General features: G+C 39.7%; 1 protein-coding gene across 1 annotated transcript in view; it reads left to right on the forward strand.

The window, feature by feature from the left end:
- Itga2 (integrin subunit alpha 2) overlaps positions 1-26,797 on the forward strand; it is a 101,170-nt gene that overhangs the window by 47,521 nt on the left and 26,852 nt on the right. Inside the window, 15 exon segments of the mRNA XM_037209430.1 lie at positions 291-382; positions 3,668-3,782; positions 3,943-4,070; positions 6,105-6,253; positions 10,717-10,867; positions 11,116-11,200; positions 11,203-11,280; positions 13,061-13,137; positions 15,770-15,908; positions 17,210-17,355; positions 18,206-18,349; positions 19,877-20,080; positions 20,734-20,870; positions 23,632-23,771; positions 26,371-26,522. Of these exon segments, the coding sequence (XP_037065325.1) occupies positions 291-382; positions 3,668-3,782; positions 3,943-4,070; positions 6,105-6,253; positions 10,717-10,867; positions 11,116-11,200; positions 11,203-11,280; positions 13,061-13,137; positions 15,770-15,908; positions 17,210-17,355; positions 18,206-18,349; positions 19,877-20,080; positions 20,734-20,870; positions 23,632-23,771; positions 26,371-26,522 (1,937 nt within the window).

Consider the following 26,797-nt stretch of genomic DNA (forward strand, 5'->3'; position numbering starts at 1 on the left):
AATGCACGGTACCCTCACTGTGTGTTTTGTTTGATGAGAACATTTTTCTTTTTAAGACACATATTTAAATACCCTGACAGTGCAGCTGCCCAAGTGCCTCACACAGGAGAGAGCGGTGAGTGCCTGAAGACACCCACCCTCACTCTTCATCATATGTCTAGTTTCCAGACACGTTATGCCCCATTCGAACCTATGTAGAAACACGAGTCTGCCTGCTTGGTTTTATTATAGCCTTAAGTGAATGGTAAATAGTTAATACTTTAAAATCTCTCTCTCTCTCTCTTCTAAAGATTCAGCAAGCATCTCAAATGTTACGGAGATAAAAACCAACATGAGCCTGGGTTTGACCCTCACCAGGAATCCGGGGACCGGTGGCTTTCTAGTGAGTGTTGTGCTCTCAGATCCTCCTTCCTCTGGAGAGAACTTGTGGTCAGTGTCCCCCCTGCCATCCCCCTTATCGAATACAATCTGGAGATTTAAACGTTGAAGTTTGCTTTTGGATCAGCTATGTTCCTTGGATAACCAAGGAGATGCAACAGTGTTGATGTGGAGCCTTCTTGAGTATTCAGCAAGCAATAGAATGTTTTCGATGAAATGGGAAGCCTCAGAAGAAGCCCTTTTCCCCTGGGAGGTGTGAGGTGCAGGTGTGAATACCATCAAAATCCCAGGTCCTGGTTCTGCTTCCTCAGGGAGCATGCGCCTTCCATTCAGCAGGCAGGGTTTAAAGCCAAGCAGCGCTTCTGTCTTTAATCACTGCTGTAAGCTCTGGCTACTCTGATCCTTTGTAAAGTGAGGAACTGTCTATCATGTCATTTATCTGCCTGTCCTGTCACTTATTTCCTAGTGAGCTACAAAAGGAAATTTTGTGAAGACAGGAAGAATTTCTGAGCTCCGATTTAATATAAGAAATTCCTGAAAATATTTGACTATACAGTGAGAAAAAAATTCACATACCCTCTCCATCCCCTGGAAAGTTGAAAGACAAGTAAAAACTAAATCACATTTGAAGTTTCCTCTGGCTCATATAAAAATAATCTAGTTAGACAGCTCTGAAAAACTGTCTTCCAAAGCCTAGGCTGCCTGTGCTATCGACCTGTTAACCAAAAATCTTACTTTAAAAAAAAAAAAAAAAAACTTGATTTAAAAAATTGTAGCCAATATTGTCATTTTATTTAGAATAACAGACATTGACATTTAGAAAAACTCTTACCACTAAATAGATTAAATATTGGTTATCATATGTGTCAAAGCAGTATATAAACAACTATTGCAAGGTATCTTCGGGGCTTTGTTATATTCTGAGATCTTTAGAATAGAGTTGGCTTTATGGTTTTTGTTTATTTTTTGCAGTTGGCTAAATCAGAAGAATATCTTGGGAATTATGGACGGTAGATGTACTTTAAAGGTTTTAATCCTTAATTCTAGATACAATAAAATTTTTAACAAAGAGAAAATTAGTAGTCACTGTAAAGGAGCTGGGAAGAGGAAAAGACCCAACTTTCTTTACACATTGAAAAGGTCAGGCTCTTGAGCTCCTCTTAAGAATTATGTGGAAAAGACTGACAATCATCACATATTTCTAAACTTTCTTAAGTTCTGGGCTTAAAGCAGGAATGCTTTGGCAGTAACAATTGGCATATTGTAACTTCTGCTTCTTAATTCTGTTTTCCATTGCTTATGAAAAAGAGCTTCTCTTCTTGCATATATCATGAGTTACCTGCCAAGGTGATAAAGTGACTGAGGATTCAGACATGGGCATGAATGATTGTCCTCTACTGTGTGTGTGTGTGTGTGTGTGTGTGTGTGTGTGTGTGTGTGTGTGCGCGCGCACGCGCGCATGCACTAGCCAGAAGCAACAATGACTTTTTCCTAATTGGCAAAATGTTCCAGTTTTATGGCAGGAAAACCGTACTTGCTCACTAAGCATGAAATATGAGCACAGCTGCTAGGATTAAGCCACTAACAGTTAAACTGGGTCAAATAAAGTCCTTTTGTTTTTCCAATTGCTTCCTATAAGTTCACACTTCTCTATTGAGTTTTAATAATTGATCTGTCCATAAGTTTAGTGCTCTGCTATGCATGGGTCACAGCTTTACATAATGTGAAATTCTTTAGGTAACTTTTAGTATCTTTAGATTTGACCTCTCTTCCTCACTTTTCCTCTAGAAAATTTGATATTAGAGAGTCTAATGTCTCCTGTGTGCTTTAATCATGATTTAATCACCAGTTCTCAGCTTTCAACGCAGGGCTGCTGAAAATGAAGAATTGGTGCTGTGTTCGTGGAGATAGTGAGAGTCAGGATATGTATGCTTGAGCAAGGAGATAAATACAGCCAGCTAGGGACCTTGAAGCTCACAGTAAAGAAATAGTTTATAGCAAGGGTAAAAGGTAGCAGTTCATTACCTCAATTGTGTTGTTTTGTGTGTTAATGTGCTTTACAAGAATGAAGTTTTACTCAAAGTTTGCCTTTATAAACTCAGAAAGAAAAACAAAGAGTTTTAAAATAACACATGAGCAGGGATACGGTGGCCTGCCCCTGAATGTAAGAAGTGTGTTTTTTGTTTGCCATAGTGTCCATACTGGGCTCAGGCACTATTGACAACCCCTACCTGTCCTTAGAGGCAGCTGGATATTTGGTTCCTATTGAGAAGTCCTAGATGAATGGGACAGGAGGAGACCCCCATGTTCAGACAACCACAATGATGTGTTAATGCAGCAATGGCTCTTTCCCTGACTTGTTCTGAATATTTTATATCTATGGATCATTGAATATTCAATCTTTACAATCTTACAAGCAAAAAGACATGATTATCTTCATTTTATAAATGAGTCACATGAGACCCTCATACTTGAGAGACTAAAAGCCAACTTTGCATTCAGTTTTCTTATGGAGCTTTTCTAGAAGTAGTTTGGTGGGGGAACTCATGGTCTCTCTCTCCATTGACAGATACCCCGATGGCCACATCTCTCTTCCTGAAGGCAAATCATGAAGGAGCCCATCTGTTGCTTTCTTCTTGTCTTTTTAGCCTTCCCAGAGCATGGTCACTCAAAATCATTTTATAAAGGATTTTGAGAGTTTATTTTTATTTCAACCATATGAATGTTGCCCTGAATACATGTCTGTGCACAAGGTACATGCCAGTGCCTATGGAAATGAAAGGAAGATGTCAGATGTCTTGGAACTGGAATTATAGAAGGTTGTTAGTTGCCATGTGAAGAATGGGAATTGAATCTGGGTCCTCTAGAAAAGCAGCCAGTGCTCTTAACTACTGAGCTATCCCTCCACGCCTTCCAATGCATTTTTGACTTGCTAGTTTTGTAAAATTGGTAAATCAGGTGCTGGCGAGATACCTCAGTGATTAAGACCACTGGCTGTCCTTCCAGAGGACCTGGGTTCAATTCTCAGAACCCAACATCCTCTTCTGGCCTCCAAGGGTACTGGGCACAAAAGTAGCACAAAGACATAAGTGCAAGTAAAACACATACTTATGCACACACATACGCAAATAAATATATATGTGTATATATGTATATACACATATGTGTATGTGAGTTGGTAAATCCTAGTATCTTGGGAAAGAATGAATATGGTGTCTTAATTCCATAAAAGGAGAAGTAGAAGGTTACATTTCCTGTGTATGTATATTATTTTCTCCTTTCTTTGAAGACCTGTGGTCCTCTGTGGGCACATCAGTGTGGAAATCAGTATTATGCGACTGGAATTTGTTCTGACATCAGTCCAGACTTTCAGTCCTTGACCAGCTTTTCACCCGCAGTTCAGGGTAAGATATGAATGTAAAGGATGTCTGAGCAACGCCTTACGATGAATGGGGGAGGGGGTACCAAGTCCAACCCAACCTCTTGTAAGTCTGAAGAGTATATGGTGGTGAAGTTTGACTTATCTTTGGAAAATGTGTTCTTCCTTCATCTCTCCCTGCACAGCTTGCCCTTCCCTGGTAGATGTTGTAGTTGTATGTGATGAATCAAACAGTATTTATCCCTGGGAGGCGGTAAAGAACTTTTTGGAAAAATTTGTACAAGGCCTGGATATAGGACCCAAAAAGACACAGGTAAGGACATCAAAAATCATAAATGAGCATGTGGCTCTCCTTTGGGGAAAATAATGTTGGATGTGAAGTCTTAAATTTTGCATTTGTCAGATCTTCATTTTTAATGCATTTAATGTGACCTGGGAAATGAATTGAAACATACACTTCTAAGGTCAGTATTTGGCCCATGGCTTCATTTAGTGTTGTTGATTTTAGTTTTATTTTTGACAGTTATCAAAAGAATGGTGTATAACATTAGTATCTCTTCTAAAAGCTGCTTATTTTAATTCTTTAACCCATGAGTTTATTAATAATACCTTTATAGGAATAGAAAGATGGCTTAGTGCTTACGAACACTTACTGTTTTGCAGAGGACCCAGGTTCAGTCTCCAGCCTACAACTCCAGTCCCAGGAGATCCAAAGTCCCCTGGCCTCTATAGGCACCTGTACACACATATGGTGCACATAAATTCACACAGGCACACACATATACACATAAATAAAAATAATAAATAATGTATTTTAGATACATATTTTCCCTATATCCATTTTTATCAATAGTGAATTCCTCATGTTTATACTTTGCTTTTAGAAGAATTATCTGAATTCTGTGAAATTCAAAAATAACTGCATAATTCTGATATTAGTTTATAGCCTTTTGTTTATAATCTAGTATAATCTGACTTGTATTTTACATAAGAAAGTATTTTCAATAATTTGAAATTTTCTGTTTTGAGAAGTCTCAATTGGATGCTATTGTATCTTCTTTTTGTTTTGTTTTTTATATTTTTATTAATTAATTAATTAATTTTACATCTCAGCCATAGTTTCCCCTCCCTCCTCTCCTCCCAGTCCCTCCCCCAACCCCTTCTATGCCCACCCCCCCTCTTCTCCTCCTTTTCTGATTAGGAAAGGGCGGGTCTCCCATGAGTATCAACAAAACATGGCATACCAAGTTGCAGTAAGACTAAGCACCTCCCCATGTATTAAGGCTGGGCAAGGTGACCCAGTATGAGGAGTAGTATATGTAATTTTGATGTTGATTTTATATACCAGGGGAGTGGGCAAACAGCCTTCTGAGACCATGGAAGTTCCACTATGGATTTTTACTAGAAACTTCTATTAATGAAGGCTACATATCACCCTGGTTTCTGGAGAACACCACCTTTAAATCTCCTTAAGAAGAAACTGTCCCCATTTGTCTGTTTTTTTTTTCCTGTCTCTAAATCAGTTACCATACCTGTCCCAGCTGAATTAATAGTCTCCAGAATTCTCGACTTTCTTCTGTGTCTTCCCACCACAATCTATTGTCTCCTCTCTAGAGGAAGCTGAGTTCAGTCTCTCTTCTTATGGCCCGTAATTAATATACACCGTATCTTTAAGTCCTCCTCTCTGCACTCAGGTCTACGGCTGTGTCATAGGATCATATCTGGCTGATATCCTCAGTTAGTTTAGAATCAGTTGCACATCTTATAGTAAGATGTACAGGATGATCACTGTGTTTCTCATGCCTTCTCAGTGGCTGTCATACCTCCTCCCAGGCAAAACTACAAACTGGACTCAGCCATCAAGGGCTGTCCTTCCACTTCCCTTGTAGTCTTACCTCTTACAAGTCTTATGTCTTCCAGAGAGCCTCTTACCACTCACCCCTGTTTCCTGCTCACACAATCCCATCTCCAGGGCTGGGGAATTCTTCTAATGCCCAGAAATAGGCATAGAGATAGAAAGATGTAAGTTCCTTGGTCTACAGGATTAGAAACTGTCCCCTAGATACCTTGATCAGAAGTTTATCTTTCTGTTTGCTCTCTCAAATAAGGTTCTTTCCACTGGTGTGTTCTCTGAAGGCCAGGGGTTCCCTGCCCCACACGGATATCTAACACCCTAGCTCTAACAAAGATAATTCCACAGAAAGAGAAATGATTTTCAAGCACAGAATTGTATTTGGTTTCTTTAAATTGTCAGGCTACACATATAAATTCACCTTTCTTATTATATTGGCTAAATATAAGTTGTTTATAAGCTAATGATCATTAATAGACTTCTTCTCTTTTGAAGGTGGCATTAATTCAATACGCCAATAGCCCAAGAGTTATATTTAACTTGGACACTTTCAAAACCAAAGAGGAAATGGTTGAAGCCACATCCAGAACCTTCCAATATGGTGGGGACCTCACCAATACCTTCAAAGCAATAAAATTTGCAAGGTAAGTTTTAATGCTATCGAGTCAACTCTTTGACATTATCAAAATGCTCAAAGTAAGAGAAAGGAATGGAAAAGTCAAAACAAAAGTAACCAGCAGAGACAAGCCTGAGCTTTCTGTGACCTGTGTCCCTTGACATGGCACAGAGGAACTGAGGTCATACACCATGACCTGGGATGATCAGACTGATGGAGTGATTTGATATGATTGTTCATGAATTGCATAAAATACAAAGGTCTTGGATTAAAATAGTATGAAATGAAAGAATCTATCACTGTTAATATTAACTTCAAACAAATAAAGCTAATAGATTATTTTGTACCCGTTAGTGAAGCTCACGGTGCATTATGCACAAGAATCTAAATGTTAAGATTATTATTCCTGCTGCAACACACAGGGAGTGTGAATTTTACAACTGCGTGGCATTCACCTCCTTCCTACCTCAGTTTCTCTTTTTCTGCTCCGTAAGCTTTATTAGACACTTTATTAAATGTCTGCCTGTCATTTTTTAAAAATGAGAATAATGTGCCTGCCCTCAAACCTGCACACAACCTTTTCCACCTCCTGTTTTTATTCCTTCAAAAGTCATTAAAACAAGTTGTCTGTGATTCTTCTCGCCTGTTCTGCAAAGCCTGTAGCTCTGCCACTAGGTGAACATGGTCTCTGCACCAGCTCGCCTCGTGCATTTGCCTCAAGCCCATCGCCCTGAGCACCTCTGAGTGTTTGATAAGTCTTCATGGGACACCATAAACTTCTGGGGTTGCCACCAACTCTGGCCATTTCCTGGGCTCCTTCTCCTGGTTTTTTGTCACTGAACAAAGACCTCTTTCCTCCACAGTCCTTTCAGGAACAATGTCCTTACCCTTGGTGTGAGGACTAACCCTGTGTGGGCTCCCCCATTGCTATGTGTCATCTCTTAGCTCGCTCCCCAAAGTCATCAGGCATCCCACTGAAGTTGAGCGTCTTTATTGGGAGTACCATCTCAGAACATTCACTACGCCCTAAAGCAGCCTCATTCCATTTCCTCACTGCTCATGATGCTGGTGGCTGTTCACACCCTCATCAGGCAAAACCCTCCTTGTAACCTTTCCTCTTCCCACTTCTCCTTATATACATAGCTGGCCGTCATGAAATTTACCACGTCTGTCTCCTCATTCCCTATTTTATCTGTCCCTCCTTTTCTCTGTGTGTATACTGAAGTTGCTGCTTTCATCAACTGATGAGATTTTCTTCCTATGTCTTAAAAGACACTGTCCATTTGAGAAGATATAATTAGCTTCATATTTCTGTCTCTAGCTCTTTGGGGGCTTGACCATCTCATAAACTGCAGGCCATAAAAATGAGTCACCTGTTATTAAGTGGAGAACTCGTTCCAGTCTAGTAACTCAGACTAAGGAAAGAATGTTGTCAAGATAATCTCAGAGGACTTCAGTCTTCAGCAGAGAATGTAGCTGGGGCCTATCTACCAGGAAGGAACCTGGAGGCCTGGCAAGCTTTCCTCTCCAAATAAGGCATGATCACTGTTTGTTGAGGTGTGGCTTGTCTGGCTTTTATTACCTTTTTAAAGCCCTGGATTTCCCCCCTACCACCACAGTTTCACAATGAACAAAAATCAGGACCTACCCAAATTCTAATCAACACCTCTCAGAACACACAGGTACACAGACACAGACAGACACACAGACACAAACACAGACACACACATACACACACACACACACACACACACACACACACACACACACGGAATTCTGATATTATTTCTGTAAATATCCCCTTATTTCCACATACTTTATTTCATTGAATACCCACCATTATAGGACAATTCAGGAAATAAAAACTAAATGAGGCAGTTCCATCCTCAAATCACTCTTGATGTGCACTGTACCCACAAAGGGTAAACGTCACTTTTTAAAAAAGGATATGACATGAGCTCCATGATTAAAATTTGTCTGGCTGAAAACATGGAATATATTTCTTCGTTTCCATGTTTCCTAATACTATACACATAAAATATTCTGCATAATAAAAATGATTTATCAGTTTGAAAACCATTGGCTTTAGAGTATTGGTAAGTGGGTAGAATGGTTAGCCAGCACTGAAGACATAAATATGAAGATAGAAGAGATGAACAGGAAACAGAAATCATTATACAGCTAGCTGATAGTTTACCCTATGAAGTAGGTGGCATCACCTAAGAAGAATGTCATGGAGATTCTAATAGACAGAGAGAAATAACTTTTTGGTTGGCTGTCTATATAGAAAAAAAATAAAGCTGAATAATGTACCTTGCTTCTTGCATCAAAATAGATTTTAGCTGAATTAAATTTTCAATCTACCTGGGCATATTGGTGTATGCCTATGATCCTAGCCTCGGCTGCATGGCAAGACCCTATCTCAAGAAAAGAAAATACAAAATATGAAAAAATGAAAGCATTAAAGGATTAAGCATGTACATGAGATTTTAATGATAATTTTAGAGTTTTTTAAAAAAGAGATCATGTATATTTTTGTAAGTGCCGTATCAAATATAAAGGGAATATAAGAAAATGGATTAATAGATTTGACTCTGTAAATATAAAAATAGGATTTGGGTGGGGCTGGAAGATTGCCCAGTGGGTAAAGTGCTTTCTCCACAAGACTGAGGACCTTACAAGGATTCCCAGAACACACATAAGATGCTATGGTATATGTCTGTATCCTTAGAACTGGAGAGGAGAGAGGCAGATGGAACTCCAGAGCTTGCTGGCCACGCAGTATAGCTGAGCCATTGAAATCCAGGTTTAGTGAGACCTTGTCTTAAAAACTAAAGTGGAGAGGTATAGAAAAAAGACACTAAATATTGATCTCTGACCTCCATATGCACATTCATGCATGTGTATCTATGTATATATACAGGAAAACATATATGGACCATATACAACACACACACACACACACACACACACACACACACACACACACACACACACAGAATAGAGACAGAGACAAAGACAGAGAGTCAGAGTCACCTGGGAAGGCTAAACTGAGGAATTACCTCCATCAGACTGTTCTATGGACATGGCATATTCTTTTTTTTGTCTGTCTCTTTTTTTAATTTATTTTTTTAAATTATACTCATGATATTCATTACTTACACTCATGATATTAATCACATTTATGGTATTCATAGATTACATTCGCAGTATTCATTCAATCATATATATATAAATTTTAAATGTCAAATGTCATTTCTTGAAGGGGGTAGGAGGTCTTAAATACAGGCTTACAGCACAATGGGAGGACCCTGGAGGGCAGAAGTTTGCTACTGATGTTTTACAATCTTGCATCCAAGCTGTTAATGTCCATTATTCAGGATACACAGAGAAGGAACTTCCCTTAAGCATTCAGGAGGGTGGAACCTAGCAGGGAATTAGCATTGGGAGGATATCAAGGTCAAGGTCTGCAAACAAGGCAACAGTTACCCAAAACGGGGGCCAGGGCCCTGCAGGTCCCCCTTTTATTAAACAATGAGCTTCTGACTTGGGTTGTGTGGGACGTCAGCAGGTCACCTTACCCGTCATGGAGAACACCTGCCCAGGCCACACAGGTGCTCTGACTTAGGTTGGTGAGTGCCCCCAGGCATTACCCGTCTCTGAATACTCATTATCATACTGGCTCAATCGTGTGTGAGCTGCATGGTTAATTGCTGCCAAAGATCTCAAAGTGGCACTGGGCTTGCAATCTGTGTGTTCGATACATAAAAGACCAACAGAGGTCCTATCTCACCCATAGCCAGTAGGCTAAAGGCAACTGAGCCATTCCCTTCCTTAACGAGCCATACTGTATGTTGGAATCCTTGTAAGATAGTATCCCCAAAGCAACTGGAACTTGAGTTTATAAATTTATAATTTTCAAAGTACATGGCATATTCTTGGTTAATAATTGATGCCTGGGGGGGGGCAGGTCCAGCCCACTGTGGGCAGTGTTATCCCTAGGCAGGTAGGCCTGGGCTGTATAACAAAAGTAACCAAGCAAGCCAGATGCAGCAAACTGGTAAGCTGTTTTTCTTCCATAGATTTCCTGCAAGCTCCTGCCCTCATTTTCTGCCTTGATGGTAGACATAACCCATAAACCAAATAAACTCTTTCCTTACAAGTTTCTTTTTGTTATGGTGTTTTATCACAGCAACAAAAAGCTAGCTAGAATACACACACACACACACACACACACACACACACACACACACCATGAAATCTATTGAAATTACTATTAAATGTGAACTATATTTTATATTTCTCTGAAGAAGCTACAAATAGAAGAACGCTCTTAAATATAACACTGGCATTGACATAGAATGAATTGATGTGGAAAGCACAACATAGTTTATGACTGATGTGCTTAAAGATGCTAATTTCCCTTTCTACTTCAAAGCAAGGGTCTAGATCTTAGCTTCTGTTAATAATGAGCAATTTTATCTGTCACAGAGACGAGGCTTATTTACCAGCTGCTGGGGGCCGCCCAGGAGCTACGAAAGTCATGGTAGTTGTGACTGATGGTGAATCCCATGATGGGTCGATGCTGAAAGAGGTGATCCAGAAATGCAATGATGATGAAATATTGAGGTTCGGCATAGCAGTAAGTAGCTTCGGTTTGGACATGTCTGGCGGTTGATGGGTACACAGTCCTGAAATCCATCACTTTCCCAGTCTGCAATTTGTACAGTCTCTCTGCTTTTTGCTTGTTTTCAGTCCTGTCAACTGAATGAATGGCTGTGGGAGTGTTTGCAAGAAGCCCTGGGATGATCAGAAACGTACTGAAATGAACAGATAGGGAAATCGAAGTAGAAGAAGAATGACCTTTGTCCTGCTCTCTCTTTTTTCAAGGTTCTTGGGTATTTAAACAGAAATGCCCTTGATACTAAAAATTTAATCAAGGAAATCAAAGCCATTGCTAGTACTCCAACAGAGAGATTTTTTTCAATGTGGCTGATGAAGCAGCTCTTCTGGAAAAGGCTGGAACACTTGGAGAACACATTTTCAGCATTGAAGGTAAAAAGGCCTTGCATAAACTTTCCCTTCAAATACTTCTTGTTGGAGAATTTGTTATTTTCATATAATGCATTTGCTATATGGATATTAACTCATAGACTGTGCATAAAGACTAACTCAGATATGTCAGATGTCAGCAAGAAAGCTGAACAAAACACATTGACTACATGATTTATAAGAGAAATGTAAGAAAAATATGTATCCAGCCACTTTTGTGCTTTGCCTAAAAGATGACACATCAATACTGTTTAATTTTCTAGAAGTCTCTGAGGTGCAAAGCTCACACATGGTTAATAAGATGATGAATATTTTCAACTTTTGAGAGAACAATCTAGCCACATCTATTATAATTATCATATTTTTTCTTTTTAAGTTATGCAATTTCAGAAATTCTTGAATTTGTTTGTAGTAAACATATATACCTTTAAAATATTGAAAATACAGTGATGATCTCCAGAAGTTCAGGTGGGGGAAAGGCTTTCCTTATTATAGCTCTACTGATGTACCTCCATAGCCTTGGAACATACTCAGGGCAGAATTGTCATCCATGCAGATAGACAAGACCTGGAGGACCAGAACACTCTTCACAGTTGCTTTAAAAAAAAAAAAGTTCCATGCAACCCAAATCCTAGTTCCAGGGGCTTAACCAGAACAATTCAGCAATAAAGCTGGTGTTTAATTGTGCACCTACATATCAGGTCCTTCCTTAGAAGCTGGGTTCGAAGGTATTGCAAACAAATCCACTTCTGCAGTCCAACCTTGATCTTTTGTTGATGCACTAGAAATTTCTGTCCCACCCCAAAATTATTGCAGAAGTGTGATATTTCTGAATTATTTAAATCATCACCCAAACCCAAGACCTCCTGCAATTATTCAAAACTACTAAGGCATCTGTAAGAGGAAATTTGCTGGGAGTCCATGAGTAGGAGTAATTGCAATGTAATTTAAGGCTAACTTGAAATGATCTTGGACATTTTCTATTGCTGAAGAATTTTGAGGAACATAAATGTATTTCTCCCCCAAACTGTCCCTATGCAATCAGTGTTAATTATCATACTTCCTCAGCAAGAGGACCCCTCACAGTAGTAAAGTCTGTTCTATTGATGTGTTTGTGGAGGAATTAGGCTTGCTTCTCGGGAACATTATTGAAAGACAACCATTCTACCACACCGAAAAGGATGTGCCTACCAATAGCGTTCTGCTGTGTTAGACACCAACAGATACTTAAGTGCAATTAAAACAAACTTCCCAGCTAGGAAACTCTTTAGTCTTGAATCTTGGTTTCCAAAGGCTGCCTCAGGTTTCCGTCAGTCCAGTCTACGGTACAAAATAATCACCTATTCTTCCAATGCATCTGAAGTATCTGTGCATTAGGAACACCAGTATTTAAAAGCAAACCCCACATAATTTCTTAACTATTAATGATAAATTTACAAGAACACTCTGATCTCAGTTTCCATCTTCACTAATACTTTTTCTTTGCTGAGGCTAATTTGATATCAGGAACAGCATAAATATTATATTAAATTAATGCTTAATGGGGGATCAAAGCCAACTTTGAACATTTCTTTGGACACTATTTTTAGTGATGTCCTCATCCTAGAATCCTCCAATTTATAGCTGTACATTGACATGAGAACACTTGTGTATGTGTATGTGTGTATGTGTGTGTGTGTGTGTGTGTTCATGAATGCACATGCTTGCAGATGTGTGTCCATGTTTTAAATTTTGTTTTAAGATCGCTGACAATAGTATAATTTTTGAAAATGATATTTAACAGGTACTGTTCAAGGAGGAGACCACTTCCAGATGGAAATGGCACAAGTCGGATTCAGCGCAGACTACTCTCCTCAAAATGTGTGTATACCAGATAAGCTTAAGCAAATATTGCCACTGACCAGAACACACACACACACAGACACAATAGCTTAGACACAGTAGGAAAGACAGCCATTCCCTGAGCAATGATTCACATTCCTGGGCCCAGTCGTTAAGCTTTAGAAAGAAAGCAGTTAAATTCTTCCTTCCCTAAGTCAGAGGAAAATATCTTTTATAATAAAAGCTTTGAGTCTCCTATGGCAAAGACACTACACTAATTCCAAGCATTATCCTTATAAGAATTTCATGGGAATCAATTAATTACCTAAAACATTTGTCAGAGGGAAAAAAAAGCCCTTTTTATCCCTGACACAGTCACAGACCACATTGCCGTGGTATCATTTTCCACAAGCAGAGACATAGAGTTGTTGAAGATGGGCAATGTGTGAGACCTGAGTGGACCTGGAGTCCATGTCTTGGTAACTCAGGGAGTCCATCCGGTGTCCTCAGAAACACCCTCTGGGTCTGGACACAAATCCTGTCCCGGACATTGGAGGGGAATGAGAGACAAAATGGTGCAAGATTCTGGGAAATATTTAGGGATGAATTTGAAGTCAGAGGGTGATAAACAGATCCAAGGACCAAAACAGCTCATCCTTTGCCTGGAATAAAAGATGCTCATGTTACTGATTCAACAACACCTAGAGATGCCGAAAAAAGTTAGAAATCTTTCCTGTAGGAAGAGGTAAATAAATACAATAGTACAGAAATATTTTCACACAGTTCCATGAGGTTACTGTCCGGTCGTATACTCCTAGCTTAGAGTCTGTGCTTACATTATGCTTCTTCTCAAAATTTTGTATTTTTCCTCAGAATAAGATATATTTTTTTCCTATTTGGTATTTTTAACCCCACATCACCATATCCCTGTTTCCTTATATCAAAACAAATGAACAAACAACAACAACAAAAAGACCCTTAACAATAACACCTTTCATTCTGACCAAGCCTGTTCCTAAGGACTTTGTAGCCTTTGATATTTAAATTGAGTTTGAACCAATGCAGAGGACCCTGAGCTGTCTGGGTCTTCCCCATCCCTGACTTAGGCTTGTTTTCAGTCCACTGCATTGACTGTCACAGTTACAGGTGAGTTTTGTGGCTGAGCTATGATTAAACACATGGGATATAGGGATGTAGATGCGAGAACATTTGAAAAGGACTGAGGAAAAGAATGAAGGACCGTAAGGGCTAGAACAATAACTCAATGGGTAAGAGAGCTTGTAGCTATAGTTTTCCTGCCTTGCCCACAGTCAGAACAAATCTCTGTCACCCGCCAGTCCCACAGCCGCTCAGACCCAACCAAGTCAACACAGAGACTTATATTGCTTACAAACTGTATGGCTGTGGCAGGCTTCTTGCTAACTGTTCTTATATCTTAAATTAATCCATTTCCATAAATCTATACCTTGCCACATGGCTCATGACTTACCGGCATCTTCACATGCTGCTTGTCATGGCAGCAGCTGGCAGTGTCTCTCCTGTCTTCCGGTTCCCTCAATTCTCCTCTCTGTTAGTCCCACCTATACTTCCTGCCTGGCCACTGACCAATCAGTGTTTTATTTATTGACCAATCAGAGCAATTTAACATACACACCATCCCACAGAAAGAGCTAGTTGAACAGCATGAGAACCCAAGTTCAGATCCCAGCACCCACAATTCAGGCAGGACCCGTGGCTGCCCATGCACCTGTAACCCTAGCACTTGTGGGGAGTGCAGAGATAGGAGGATCCCTGGGGGGTTGCTGGCCACTGTCTTTGATTCAGCTTTAGTGAGAGATTCCATGTGAAGGAAATGAAGTAGAGAGCGATAGAGCGGTGTGCCCGATGTCCTCCTCTGGCCTCTTTGTGCACAAGCATGCACATCCAAGCGTACAACACACATCGCAAACATACAGAGAGTTGGAAATACCACTGGTCAGAAGGTCTCCCAAGACATGCTAGGAAGAGCAGCATCTCCTTCCTCCTCTGACATCAGCACTTTCTATTGCTTTAGTGTGTCTCCTGTTCATCATGAGCCTTTCCTAGGACTGTGTGGGATGAGAAGTTCTCATCTGTTTCTTCTGTAAGTTCTGAAAGGTTCAGCATTTTCAAATGTGTGCCTTTGAATTGAAGACGGCTGGGCATCTGTCCTGTGCCATGGCCTACTGCAAAGAGTTCTACATGATGCATTATAATAAGCTCTTCCAAGAGGGTATAGCTCAGTGGTTCTCAGCCTTCCTAACGCCGTGACCCTTTAATGCAATTCCTCGTGGTGTGGTGACCCCACAATCATAAAATTATTTTCGTTGCTACTTCATGAATGTAATTTTGATACTGTTATGAATCATAATGTAAATATCTGATATATAGGATGGTCTTAGGCAACACCTATGAAAGCTCATGGTAAGCTACTTCTCCAGTAAAATCAAAACAGTTATATATATATATAAATATATATTTATATATAATATATTTAAATATATTATATATTATATATAACTATATATAATATATATAGTTTACTGTGCAAATTTCCTTAAATTGTGATAATTTATTTCAATGTTTTGACTAGCCTGAATTATTTTGCATTAAAGGTGATTTGTCGTAATCTTCATTTCTTCAATTGTTTCAGGATATTCTGATGCTAGGTGCAGTGGGAGCTTTTGGCTGGAGTGGAACAGTTGTCCAGGAGACGTCTCGTGAGCACCTGATCTTTCCTAAACAGGCCTTTGAGCACGTTCTGCAGGATAGAAACCACAGTTCGTTTTTAGGTGAGGTGCTACAGCGGTCGGCTCAGACGACTCAGGTTCTTTTTCTTTAAACTCTCAGGTCAGCTCAGCAGAGCCTCTGAATTGTCCTCTGCTTACGTGTTCTTAATCCACAGATGTTACCTCTTTGGCAGTCAGGCCTCAGCCCATAGGTCTGGGAAGCTGAGTTTTACACACGAATCTCTGTAGAGGTCTGTTAAGCTCATGTGACCAATGATGTTATTTAACTCCACTGTTTCTAAAACACACAAATCTGTTCAGGCAGATATCCCTGGAACATGGTTGTTTCTCCAAAATAGAAGTTGTTCCTAAAAGGCAATACACTAACTAGTGTCTTTCTATTGTCTTAAAGTTCTTAGGGGTTTTTGTTTGTTTGTTTGTTAGTGTTGTTCACATGATCAGCATCCAGTGATGTTCAGTATCTGTATTCTAGCTACACAAATCCTTCCAAAATCCTTTGAGAGCCTGTGACCTCAATAATTTTTTTTCAACTTCAACAGCCTAGCAAACAACAAATCCAGAATTTAAAGCTAGAACTCTGTAATTCTAGGACCTGTGTTCTTTCCATGAAGCAACTTTACCATTTCAATTCATTTGTTTATTCATTAAAAACTTGTTAAAGACCAGTGTCTTTGTCTTTTTCTTGTTGCTGTGGTAAGATACATTGACAAAGGCAATTTAAAGAAGAAAGGATTTCTTTGGCTCACAGTTCCAGGTTATAGTCCATCATTGTGGGAAAATCAAGGCAGCAGAAACTTTAATACCACCAGTATTTCACGGGCAGCCAGTCCCATTATACACACCATCAAGAATAGAGAGAAATGAGTTCTGGATACATGCTTACTCTTAGCTCACTTCCTCTGCTCTTATCCAGTCAGGATCCCCTGCCTAAGGAATGGTGTCACCTACAGTGAGCAGGTCTTTCCACCTCAATTACTCACATAATATAATCAGCCTAATTCCTCCCAGATATGCCCAGGGGAACATTGAATCTGGACAAACCTTCACTGAAATGCTCTTCTCAGGTAATAGTAGATTGTGATAAGTTGACAATTAAAATTAGCAATAAGCCAGGCTTGAGGGGTAGCTAATGAGAACAACCCAGGATCAAAGGGACAGCTTTATAAGTTGAGGGCCTGTCTATGGTAGTGAGAGCTACAAAGAAAGGTGAGGACAATCCATCACAGGAGCGTGAGTAGTCATCACATCTAACATCAAGACTTCTGAGCATCTCTGCTACCTTCAAAAGCCCTCTCTGGCTGAGACAGTGAGGGATGCTTACTCTAGAACTTCTTCTCTCCTAGGTTACTCTGTGGCTACAATTTCTACTGAAAATGGTGTCCACTTCGCTGCTGGCGCTCCTCGGGCAAATTATACTGGCCAGATAGTGCTATACAGTGTCAACAAGGATGGCACTGTCACAGTGATTCAGTCTCACAGAGGGGACCAGGTAAACATCATTACTAACAAGTGAAGTTGATTTTATGGATAACTGGGGCAGGTGGACAGTTGGGTGGGCCAAGTGGAAACTGGTGTTCACTGAGTGGCTCCTCTGTGTTTGGGAATGTCATCTGAATTTACTCATGTCTATGTTAAATCCTAACAACAGAAGGTTCACTGGGATTGAAATCTGACACTTCTCTTGCCATTGATTTTATAGGAATAAGGGAGCCACAAACTAGTCACAAAGTAGCTATTAGATCAGGCTTCTGTCTCTTCTTTAGTAGTTTAAAGAATGGTGTTTCTATTTTGAGAAAAAAAAATGACAGTTTCATAGAAGAAATCACTTATTAATGTTTAAATCCTTAAGAAATGTTCACACAGGCACTCACTGAACATTGCTGGCTGGGATGGCATTCAGATCCCCGGCCCTTCTAATTTTACTTCATCTCTACCTAGTTCTCCCATCTTTTCCCCCAGGCAACATCTCCTGTCCTGGACCATGCCACTGGCATTACACCATTCATATTTCCCTTCACCTAGAAAACTCCTTGTGTTCTTAAGATTCTATTCAAATGATACTTCCCTCCCTGACCCCTCCACCCCCTCCCTACACTCCAATAAGGCATCTTTATTACAACAGGTTTTGTTTTGCTTTTCATGGGAGCATGGTTATTTCCTGTCCATGGCTGGCCCTGTCCCTCCTGTCTTCCTCTAAATCACAGCTCACGTAGCTACTACGGGTTCCTCTTTTGAATGTGGCCTCTTGCTCATTGGCATCAGAAATACCTAGAGTTGCACGTGCTAGGATACATATGTGATAATATGACTCCTGAAATGATTATGCTTTGCTACTCCAGATTGGCTCCTATTTTGGTAGTGTGCTGTGTTCAGTTGATGTGGATAAAGACACCATTACAGACGTGCTCTTGGTAGGTGCTCCCATGTACATGAATGACCTCAAGAAGGAAGAGGGAAAGGTCTACCTCTTCACCATCACAAAGGTAAAAATCACCACCAAACAGACAGCTTACCTGACTCTAGTACCGATAAACAAGTTCATCTAAAATTTGAAGGATGCTCATTATTCTGGAATAATCACTAATTTTCATGCATAATATGGCATGTGTTTCATCCAATTCAAGGTATCACAATTGTTACAATTTTTAAAAAGACATTAAAAGGCATGGAGTTTAATATATATTGTTTTTCATGAGAGGTCTTGGGGTATGTGTTCCTATTCAAATGAAGCCATTATAAGCACAAATAATTTTTAGCATACACATAAATATAAATATTGGTTCACTTTTAAAGCATCTTGTGACATTTCTTTGAAATGATAGTAATCACTGGGCATGCTGACCTCTTCATCTCAGAGTGAAAACAATTGTCCCAGCAACTCCGGCAACCTCCAGATGACCTAGAATGCTTTCTACATTAGTTTGTCAGAAAATTCCAGTGCTTGGTGTCACAGTTAGGTACACGTCCAATCCTTGGAATTTCAGATTCTTGCCATAAAACTGAGCTGACTCAAAGGGAGAAGGCATCATTTTTCCAACTTGTAGACAGAACTCTAAATCCATTTCAGTAGGAATCTGAAGCTCTGCAAGGACAGCAAAAAAAGCAAATGAAAGGCAGGGGTTGACATAGGAAGCCAGATAGGTGTAGGGGGCAGGGAGAATTGTGCTTAGTTGCTGGGATATTTTATATGTTTGATACAATAATATATAGTATATATTAATGTAAAACTGACCCGTTAACAAAAGCAGTTTAAATAATGGAGTGCTGGGAAATACTGCAGGTTCTGGGAAATGAACACAGGTCCACTGCAAGAGCAAAGAGGATCTTAACCACTGAGCCACCTCTCCAGCTCCTAACACTCTCTCTTAATGCTTTCTTTATCTCAGAAATTTAATTAATATTTATAAAATTACTATAAATGAGAAAGAATCAACACTGACCCAGTTTCCTAGATGAGGCATTTTGCTTTCTTGCAAAGCCATTAAATATTTTCATACTTGAGCACAAAATCTGAAGGAAAAACTGTTTCATAAAAGAAAATGTCTTTTCCTTTGCACAGAACCATTTAGTGTTGCTTGTCGTGAAATGTTGGTGACTTCATTTTCCACGTCCTACCCATTACAATTATGTCACCATTCAGCAATAAGTAAGATCTAAATGAGCATGTTTCCTCGTGCTTTGTACCTACCTTAATTTCACTCACGATATTAGCCTTTCACCAGAAAGTTTTTAAATCAAAGATTTGGAAAGAGGTAACAGTCCCAATACTGAGAGAAAGTGGAGATAGAGAGCTAGACATTTCATGTAGGTTTTTCAGGTACAAAAAAGAGAATTATTACCTCCTTTAATCTTGTGACCTTAATTCATGAAAATTTTTATTTGTAACTCATCACAAAATAGAGAATCATCAATTCTAAGATTAAATCCCTGTCTGCTTTCACATTGTTGCGTTGAATGTTAATGATACACATTGAAAACTTTGCTGCAACACTTCCTTCTCCCTTTGCAAGGGCGTCTTGAATCAGCACCAGTTCCTTGAAGGACCTGAAGGTACTGGAAATGCTCGGTTTGGTTCAGCAATTGCAGCCCTTTCGGACATCAACATGGATGGCTTTAATGATGTGATCGTTGGTTCACCTGTGGAGAATGAGAACTCTGGAGCGGTATACATTTACAATGGTCACCAGGGTACCATTCACACCAAGTATTCCCAGGTAATCAATAAACATAATGGCCAGAGCTGGACATTTTCATCTAATCCATGCCTCTTACATTAGATCTGTGTTCTTTCCATCAAAAAATATTTAGAAAAGCTTTACTATTTGTTGAACACCATCTCTGAGAATGTTGCACAGAACAAGAGAGACAAAATTCTGCTTTTCGCTGACCTTATATTCCAAAAGAGAAAATGTGAATACAAGAAATAAGTTGCAGTGCTATAGATAATAACAAATGCCAAGTATCAAACATAAGTCAATTAAGAGGTCAATTTTCAAGTATTGTGAGGGGTATCAGATGATCAAAGGATGGTGACCTCACTAACAGGCAATTTTGTGTAAGTCCTGAGGAAAACTAGCTAGGATAAGAATCAAGATGTGAACTAGTCTCAGCTCATTCCTAGCCCACTGACTTCTCGCCATTTTGTGCTGGTTTATGTTCACACATTAAAGATCCATGCTGTTTCCTTGATGAAAGAATCATTGTAAAAATAATACAGAGATCAGACATGGAGGAAGAAAATAATAAATTTTCCTGGACCAGATAATCTGAAAAAATGACCATATAGAGAATGTAGGGGGCAAGACAGAGGCTGTCATTCTAAGTCAGCTGTGTGTACTACAACTTCATGTTAAATCTGCTCTTTCAGAAAATTCTTGGATCTGATGGAGCCTTCAGGAACCACCTCCAGTTCTTTGGAAGGTCCCTGGATGGCTATGGAGATTTAAATGGGGATTCCATCACTGATGTATCCATTGGTGCCTTGGGGCAAGTGGTTCAACTCTGGTGAGTCAGCAAGTGCAAGATTAAGACTAGCTAATTAAAATGACCTGCTGGATTGTACAGTATGTGTAATGCCCAATGTATTTTATAAGACTGTAGGAAATGTATTTATCATGGTTTGAGTTGCATAAAGGAAGGAATATGCATGGTTTTCCTGAAAGTTGGGGGAATAAATGTGTGTGTGTGTGTGTGTGTGTGTGTGTGTGTGTGTGTGTGTACACATATGTATGTTGTGTATATACATTCATATATAATTTACTGACAGGCATGTATCTTTGCCACACACACGTACATTTATGTGTATATATATATATATATATATATATAGAGAGAGAGATAGATAGATTTCTTTGTCACTGGAGTCATACTTTTCTTCTCCTTATGTAAAGAGTCAATGTGTAGAAAAGAAGAAGCCCTTGAAATGCTATCCCACATGTTTCTAAATGTTATCTTCTTACACACAGCCTCATTTCAGCTTCCAGTCAGGAAACCTCATGAGAGCAAACTTGTAGGACACAATAAAGTGAAACTTCCTATGTGCTTAAAAAGCATAGTTTAAAATCGTAGTCTGGAATAAGAACCATTGTTTTGGCTTAGCTGAGCTCTTCATTGCCTGTGTAGGTGTAAAAGTTGGGGGAACATGAAAGGACTCGAAGGAAATATGGTTCAAGGTTTTAAAAATTATGTATGTGAAGGGCTTGTAAAGATAGCTCAGTTGGTTAAAGAACCTTCTGTACAAGCAGGAGGGCCTGAGTTCAATCCCCCGAACCCATGTCAAAAAGCCAGACAGAGCCAGGTGAGGTAGCTCATGCCTTTTATCCCAGCACTGGGGAGGCCACCGCAGGTGGGTCTCTGTGAGTTTGAGGTCAGCCTGGTTTTCATAGAGTGCTCCAGGTCAGCCATAGCTCTATAGTGAGACCATTTAAACAAGTAAACATACAAAAAGCCAGGCTTAGTGGCATGTAACCCCAGTGACGGTGAGGCAGAGACAATACCTGGAGCTCACTAGCCGGTTAGCCTAAACTAATTGTCAAGTCCCAGGGCAGTAGAGACCATGTCTCAATCAATAGAGTTCCTGGGGGATGACACCCAAAGTTGGCCACTGGCATCCTGATGCTCATGCACACACATACATGCACCTACACACACACACACACACACACACACACACACACACACACACACACACACAAGAACCAGACAAATACACACAAAACTTGGGTCTATGATCTATTGAGATACTGGAATTGAAAAGAAATGGATTATACAGTCAAGAAGACTCATACATCCATTTTTCCCTGTTGAAAATATATGCTTTAACTGTCCAGACATATTGGGAATAGAAACACAGTCCATTGACATATGACTTCTGAGTTTGATGCTACTCTGTACACATGTGCATTGAGCTTTTCAAGAGTGAAATGCATTTCTTTTTGACAAATGAAACTGTTATATGGAAAACCAAGGATAGCTTTAAGACTGAGAAACTAGAAAATGCATTTACTGAATAAAGTTAGTTAAAATAATTAAAGAATGGCATGCTAGGAGTGCTACAGAGTTACATGGCTTCATTTAACATAATATATCAATCATATACTTGGCAGCAATGGCACTGTATAAGCCTCTAGGCAGACTTTCCCATATGGTGCCTTTGCATTTACCATACTGTGACATAGTTTAGTCAGTGATGTGGCTAAGCTTCTGTTCTGAAAGGTGTTCTTGATTCTTCAGAAATGTCAACACACCCACATCAAATGAATGTGCTAAGCTGACTATTCATGCTAAGCTAATATTCTGTGGTCACATTTTCTACAAAGTGCTGAACTGCTTTTTCTGGATAACTCTAGGAATAATGTGTAATACATTTACAAAACATGTAAATCAATGTCATCTGTATTAGAATGGATATTCAGTCTCTCAAATAACTGTGCTAAAATTCAATTAAGCATTAGATTGTAAGCCTGAAGCTCTGTTGCATTTCTTATTTTAGCTGCATATTAAGAGAAAACACAGATACATAGTAACTTTTGAAATAGTCTTTCCAATGATGCCTGAAAATAAAAAGAAATGTTTTCTGGATCTATTGGTGGTACTTTTCAAAAAGGTGAAATTGCTAATCATTGCTTGCTACCTTAGAAATAGTGGAAGGTGTATGCAGGAGTCATTGTGGCAAAGTTCAAATTCCAGTAATGGGGGGACTCAGACTGTAGGTTCCATTTCCTGACTGACAAGTGCCCAGTGAAGTGGTAAGCCTATGTCTCAGATATCTTCATTAATAGAATGGAACAAATATTTGTTCTATTTCACACCAGTTTTGAAAGAGAAAATAAGGCTGTCTCGGGTATACAAAAGGCCACACTGGGATAGAAAACTCTGGCACCCTGTGATGGACGCCTCAGTCATATTCTTCCATCATGCTCATTGCCACTATCATCGACAGGTGACGCTAACCATGGAGGCAGCAAGACACAAGCCATGGCAGCATTCATCAGCTCTGACACCTCCATTTATTTCCCTGTCTTCTCTCTCTCTCTCTCTCCTGACATCTCAAAAAGCAAGAGTTACACCAATCCCAGTTGGGAAGACACAGAAAGGTCATGACTTAACACTTCATTTGCAAAGAGATTTCAGGTTTCTATTCTGTGTAGGTGCAACTGTTACACACACATACATACAGAGACCAGCCCTGGGTCCTCTATGTGAAGGTCATGTTTGCTGGTATGCTGGGCAATAATGTGCATATGTTTCCATTTGTGTCTTTAAGGTCACAAAGCATTGCTGATGTGGCTATAGACGCTTCATTCACTCCAGACAAAATCACTTTGCTCGACAAGGATGCTAAAATAATCCTCAAACTTTGCTTCAGAGCAAAGTTTAGACCTCCTGGGCAAAACCATCAAGTGGGTGAGTAGACCTTAAATAAACCATACAGAGATGGCTTTGCCTTGACAGCTTTAGCTAGAAGTTCTGGTTTGCAGACCAGAAGAAACAAGGGTCTTTTACTGGACATGCTTAAATTGCCACACATTCAGTATCTAAGAGTAGTTCATTAGGCGTGGGAGGTTTGTTTGGAGCATCCTTGCTCAGCTCTAGCTGATGGCATTCTGCTGCAAAACACTGTAATCACTATGGCATAATCATAGGCTCTGCCTTTGAGTCTCTCTTATCCACAGATCCCTTCTATAGATCCTCAGCACACACAGATTTTATTGAACGGTGGCAAGTTCTAAATGAGTGGGCACCTTCTGTCTATGCCATTGTCTACATAGGTGGGCTTAGTAAAAGCACCGTGTATTACTCCTGGTATCAAGCAGAAGAAAAGAGAAGGGAACATACAATTTGTAACCATTGTTTTACCATTTCTATAGTAGGAGTCTGAAGTGTGTCCCGTCAGATGGGGAAAAGCTCAGGCAGGACTGTGGGCAAATGTCAGCAGGAACTGTTAGCCTGTCTCTCCTAGAGAGATGAGGTCATCTTGCAGGACCTGACTGTGGTACTGCATCCTCTTTGAAGCCATTTCTAACCAAACAACTGCTCTGTTATCTCAGCATCCTCTGTAGATAGCAAGCAAAACACCACTTCATTAAAAGCTGAGTGTTTTCCCTTGCTAATCCATGGATTCTGATCTCCCCTCCATCAGACTCCAGCTCTATATTTCAGATCTCTTAGTTCCTAGTGGCACTTAATGAAATTGCAAGCAAATTAACATACAGGCTGAAAACAATCAGGCCGGTAGGTTGTCATGCTTCATGCCAAGAAAGAAAGGAACAAGCAGAGAAGCCAAAGTGGGATTCACAACTGATCCAGCTTCCGGGTTTCTTTACTCTCAGGTGTTCAAACCCTGACCCACCTCTGAGTGGCGTACCTCACAGGCCTGCCTTGGAGCACACATCTACCTGAGAAGCCATCATAGTTAAGCCGAAAACCACCACCATATAAACATTTTTAGTCTGCTTAAAAGATTAAAATGGAAAATGTATTCTCTGGTAGACATGGCTGGCTGCCCAGCTATCTTGGCCCTAAAGCATGAATAAGCCTTGTGCGTCTTCCACGTTTTGAGTGTTCTTCATATACTCTCTTGGCACATCCTGAAAACCCTGTACTTTCAGAAGATTCCCTTCCCACTGATTGGCTTTTGGGTTTGGGGCTTTTCTTCCCATTGGGAACCTTGCCCTTTTGACTCTTTATCCTGCTGTGCTCAGGTCTACACTGATGAGCAGGTCATAATTTTTCACTTTGTTGCTTGGCAATAACAATACATAAGAATGAAATCCCATCTTTAAAACTGTATGAGCTATGGAACTATATATTCATTTTATCAAGCTATTTTTTTTTAAAAAAGTACGTGAAGTGTGCTAACTTTGTCCTTTTGACAGTTATCCAGCCCCTGTTATTAGTTTTCCATTTCCATATTTTTGTCATTTTTTTTTAGTCTGTCCATTCAATTCTTTCATGTTCTTGACATTCTTTTTGGTCTCATTAAGTCACGGAAGCACAGAAATTTCTCATTTCTTTAATAGAGATATTAAAGGTAATGTAGATACATTGTCTTGGAAAGTATATTCAACATTAAAACACTGAATTAATCTGATAAAGTAATTCCAAATTAGACAGCTGCTATAACCAGCTGTCTAATTTCTGGGATGTGGCCCATGGACTTTCTTAAAGGCAGCCGGTCTGACTATTTAGACTTTGTTACTGTCATCACTTTCTCCACACACAGGAGTTTTTTCATTTCCACTCCCTTGAATTGATATTAATCATTTCTGATTGCTAGAGAAACAGACTCAAAGAGGGTAGCTCAAGGTCAAGGAGGTCATAAACTGTAGGATTACTGTTCAGTCTAACAATATCTGGCTAAAACCTTGGAGCTGCAATGCTGCACCTCTTTCTCCACATGAGCATCTAGAATATGTCAGGCCCCATACACAGATGTTCACAGTTACTTCTCATAATAACATTTAGTCCCTGTAATGGCATGGAAATGGAAAGAACATGAGCCTTCATTTCAAAATGAATCATATTTTACCTCTGACCTTGTCCCAGTGGTGTGAACTCATGGCCATTATTCTGCCTCATCTGATCTAGTTTATTATCTTGACAGTAGCATCAGGGTATCCAGTGTCCAGGTTTACTGTAGAGTTGGTAGCAAATGAGGATGTGTTCAACTGGCGGCATTCCATAATGAGGACTTCTTCTCTGTGTGCACTATGCTAATGGCAGATGAAGCTAATATACAGGAAGGGATTAATTTGCCCAATTTATCCAGTAGATTTCCTGGGGCAAGTGCAATTGTTGTTGTTTTCTATTGCCAATTGCTTCATTTCTCTGGTTCAGTTTTTTTGTTTTTTCTTCACTTGGACTGAATCACATGAAATTACAAATGCCATATGGTTTCTGCATTTTCTTGATATCAGGCTTTTGTCCAATAAGATACAAGAAAACAAGATTGTTTTCTTCTTCAAAACTCACTGGACATATTTCTTTGTGATTTTTATCCTAGCCATCCTGTTTAACATGACACTTGATGCAGACAGATACTCATCCAGAGTAACCTCCAGGGGGATATTTAAAGAAAACAGTGAACGATTCCTGCAGAAGAACACAGTTGTCAATGAAGTACAGAGCTGTTCTGAGCACCACATTAGCATACAGGTGAGATCTCAGAGTAACATCTCTCCACCCCTTTCTTCTAAAAGACTAGCGAGCACAGGAAGTCTGAAGTGGGATTTACGTGTTAGAAAATGCTCGCCTTTCTAATGACTGCATCTCTTGTCTAACTCTGTGAACGAGAAGCACATTTCTTTTATAATACTTACGGTCACATTCTGATTTTGTATGTGTTAGTGGCATTGCATTTTATACAGGGATGGCAACTAAAGGGAATAAAAGATGGTTAAGGAAATCAAACACTGGGGGCTAGAGAGGTG

The sequence above is a fragment of the Peromyscus leucopus genome, chromosome 11 (genome assembly GCF_004664715.2).
Source record: "Peromyscus leucopus breed LL Stock chromosome 11, UCI_PerLeu_2.1, whole genome shotgun sequence".
Lineage (NCBI taxonomy): Eukaryota > Metazoa > Chordata > Mammalia > Rodentia > Cricetidae > Peromyscus > Peromyscus leucopus.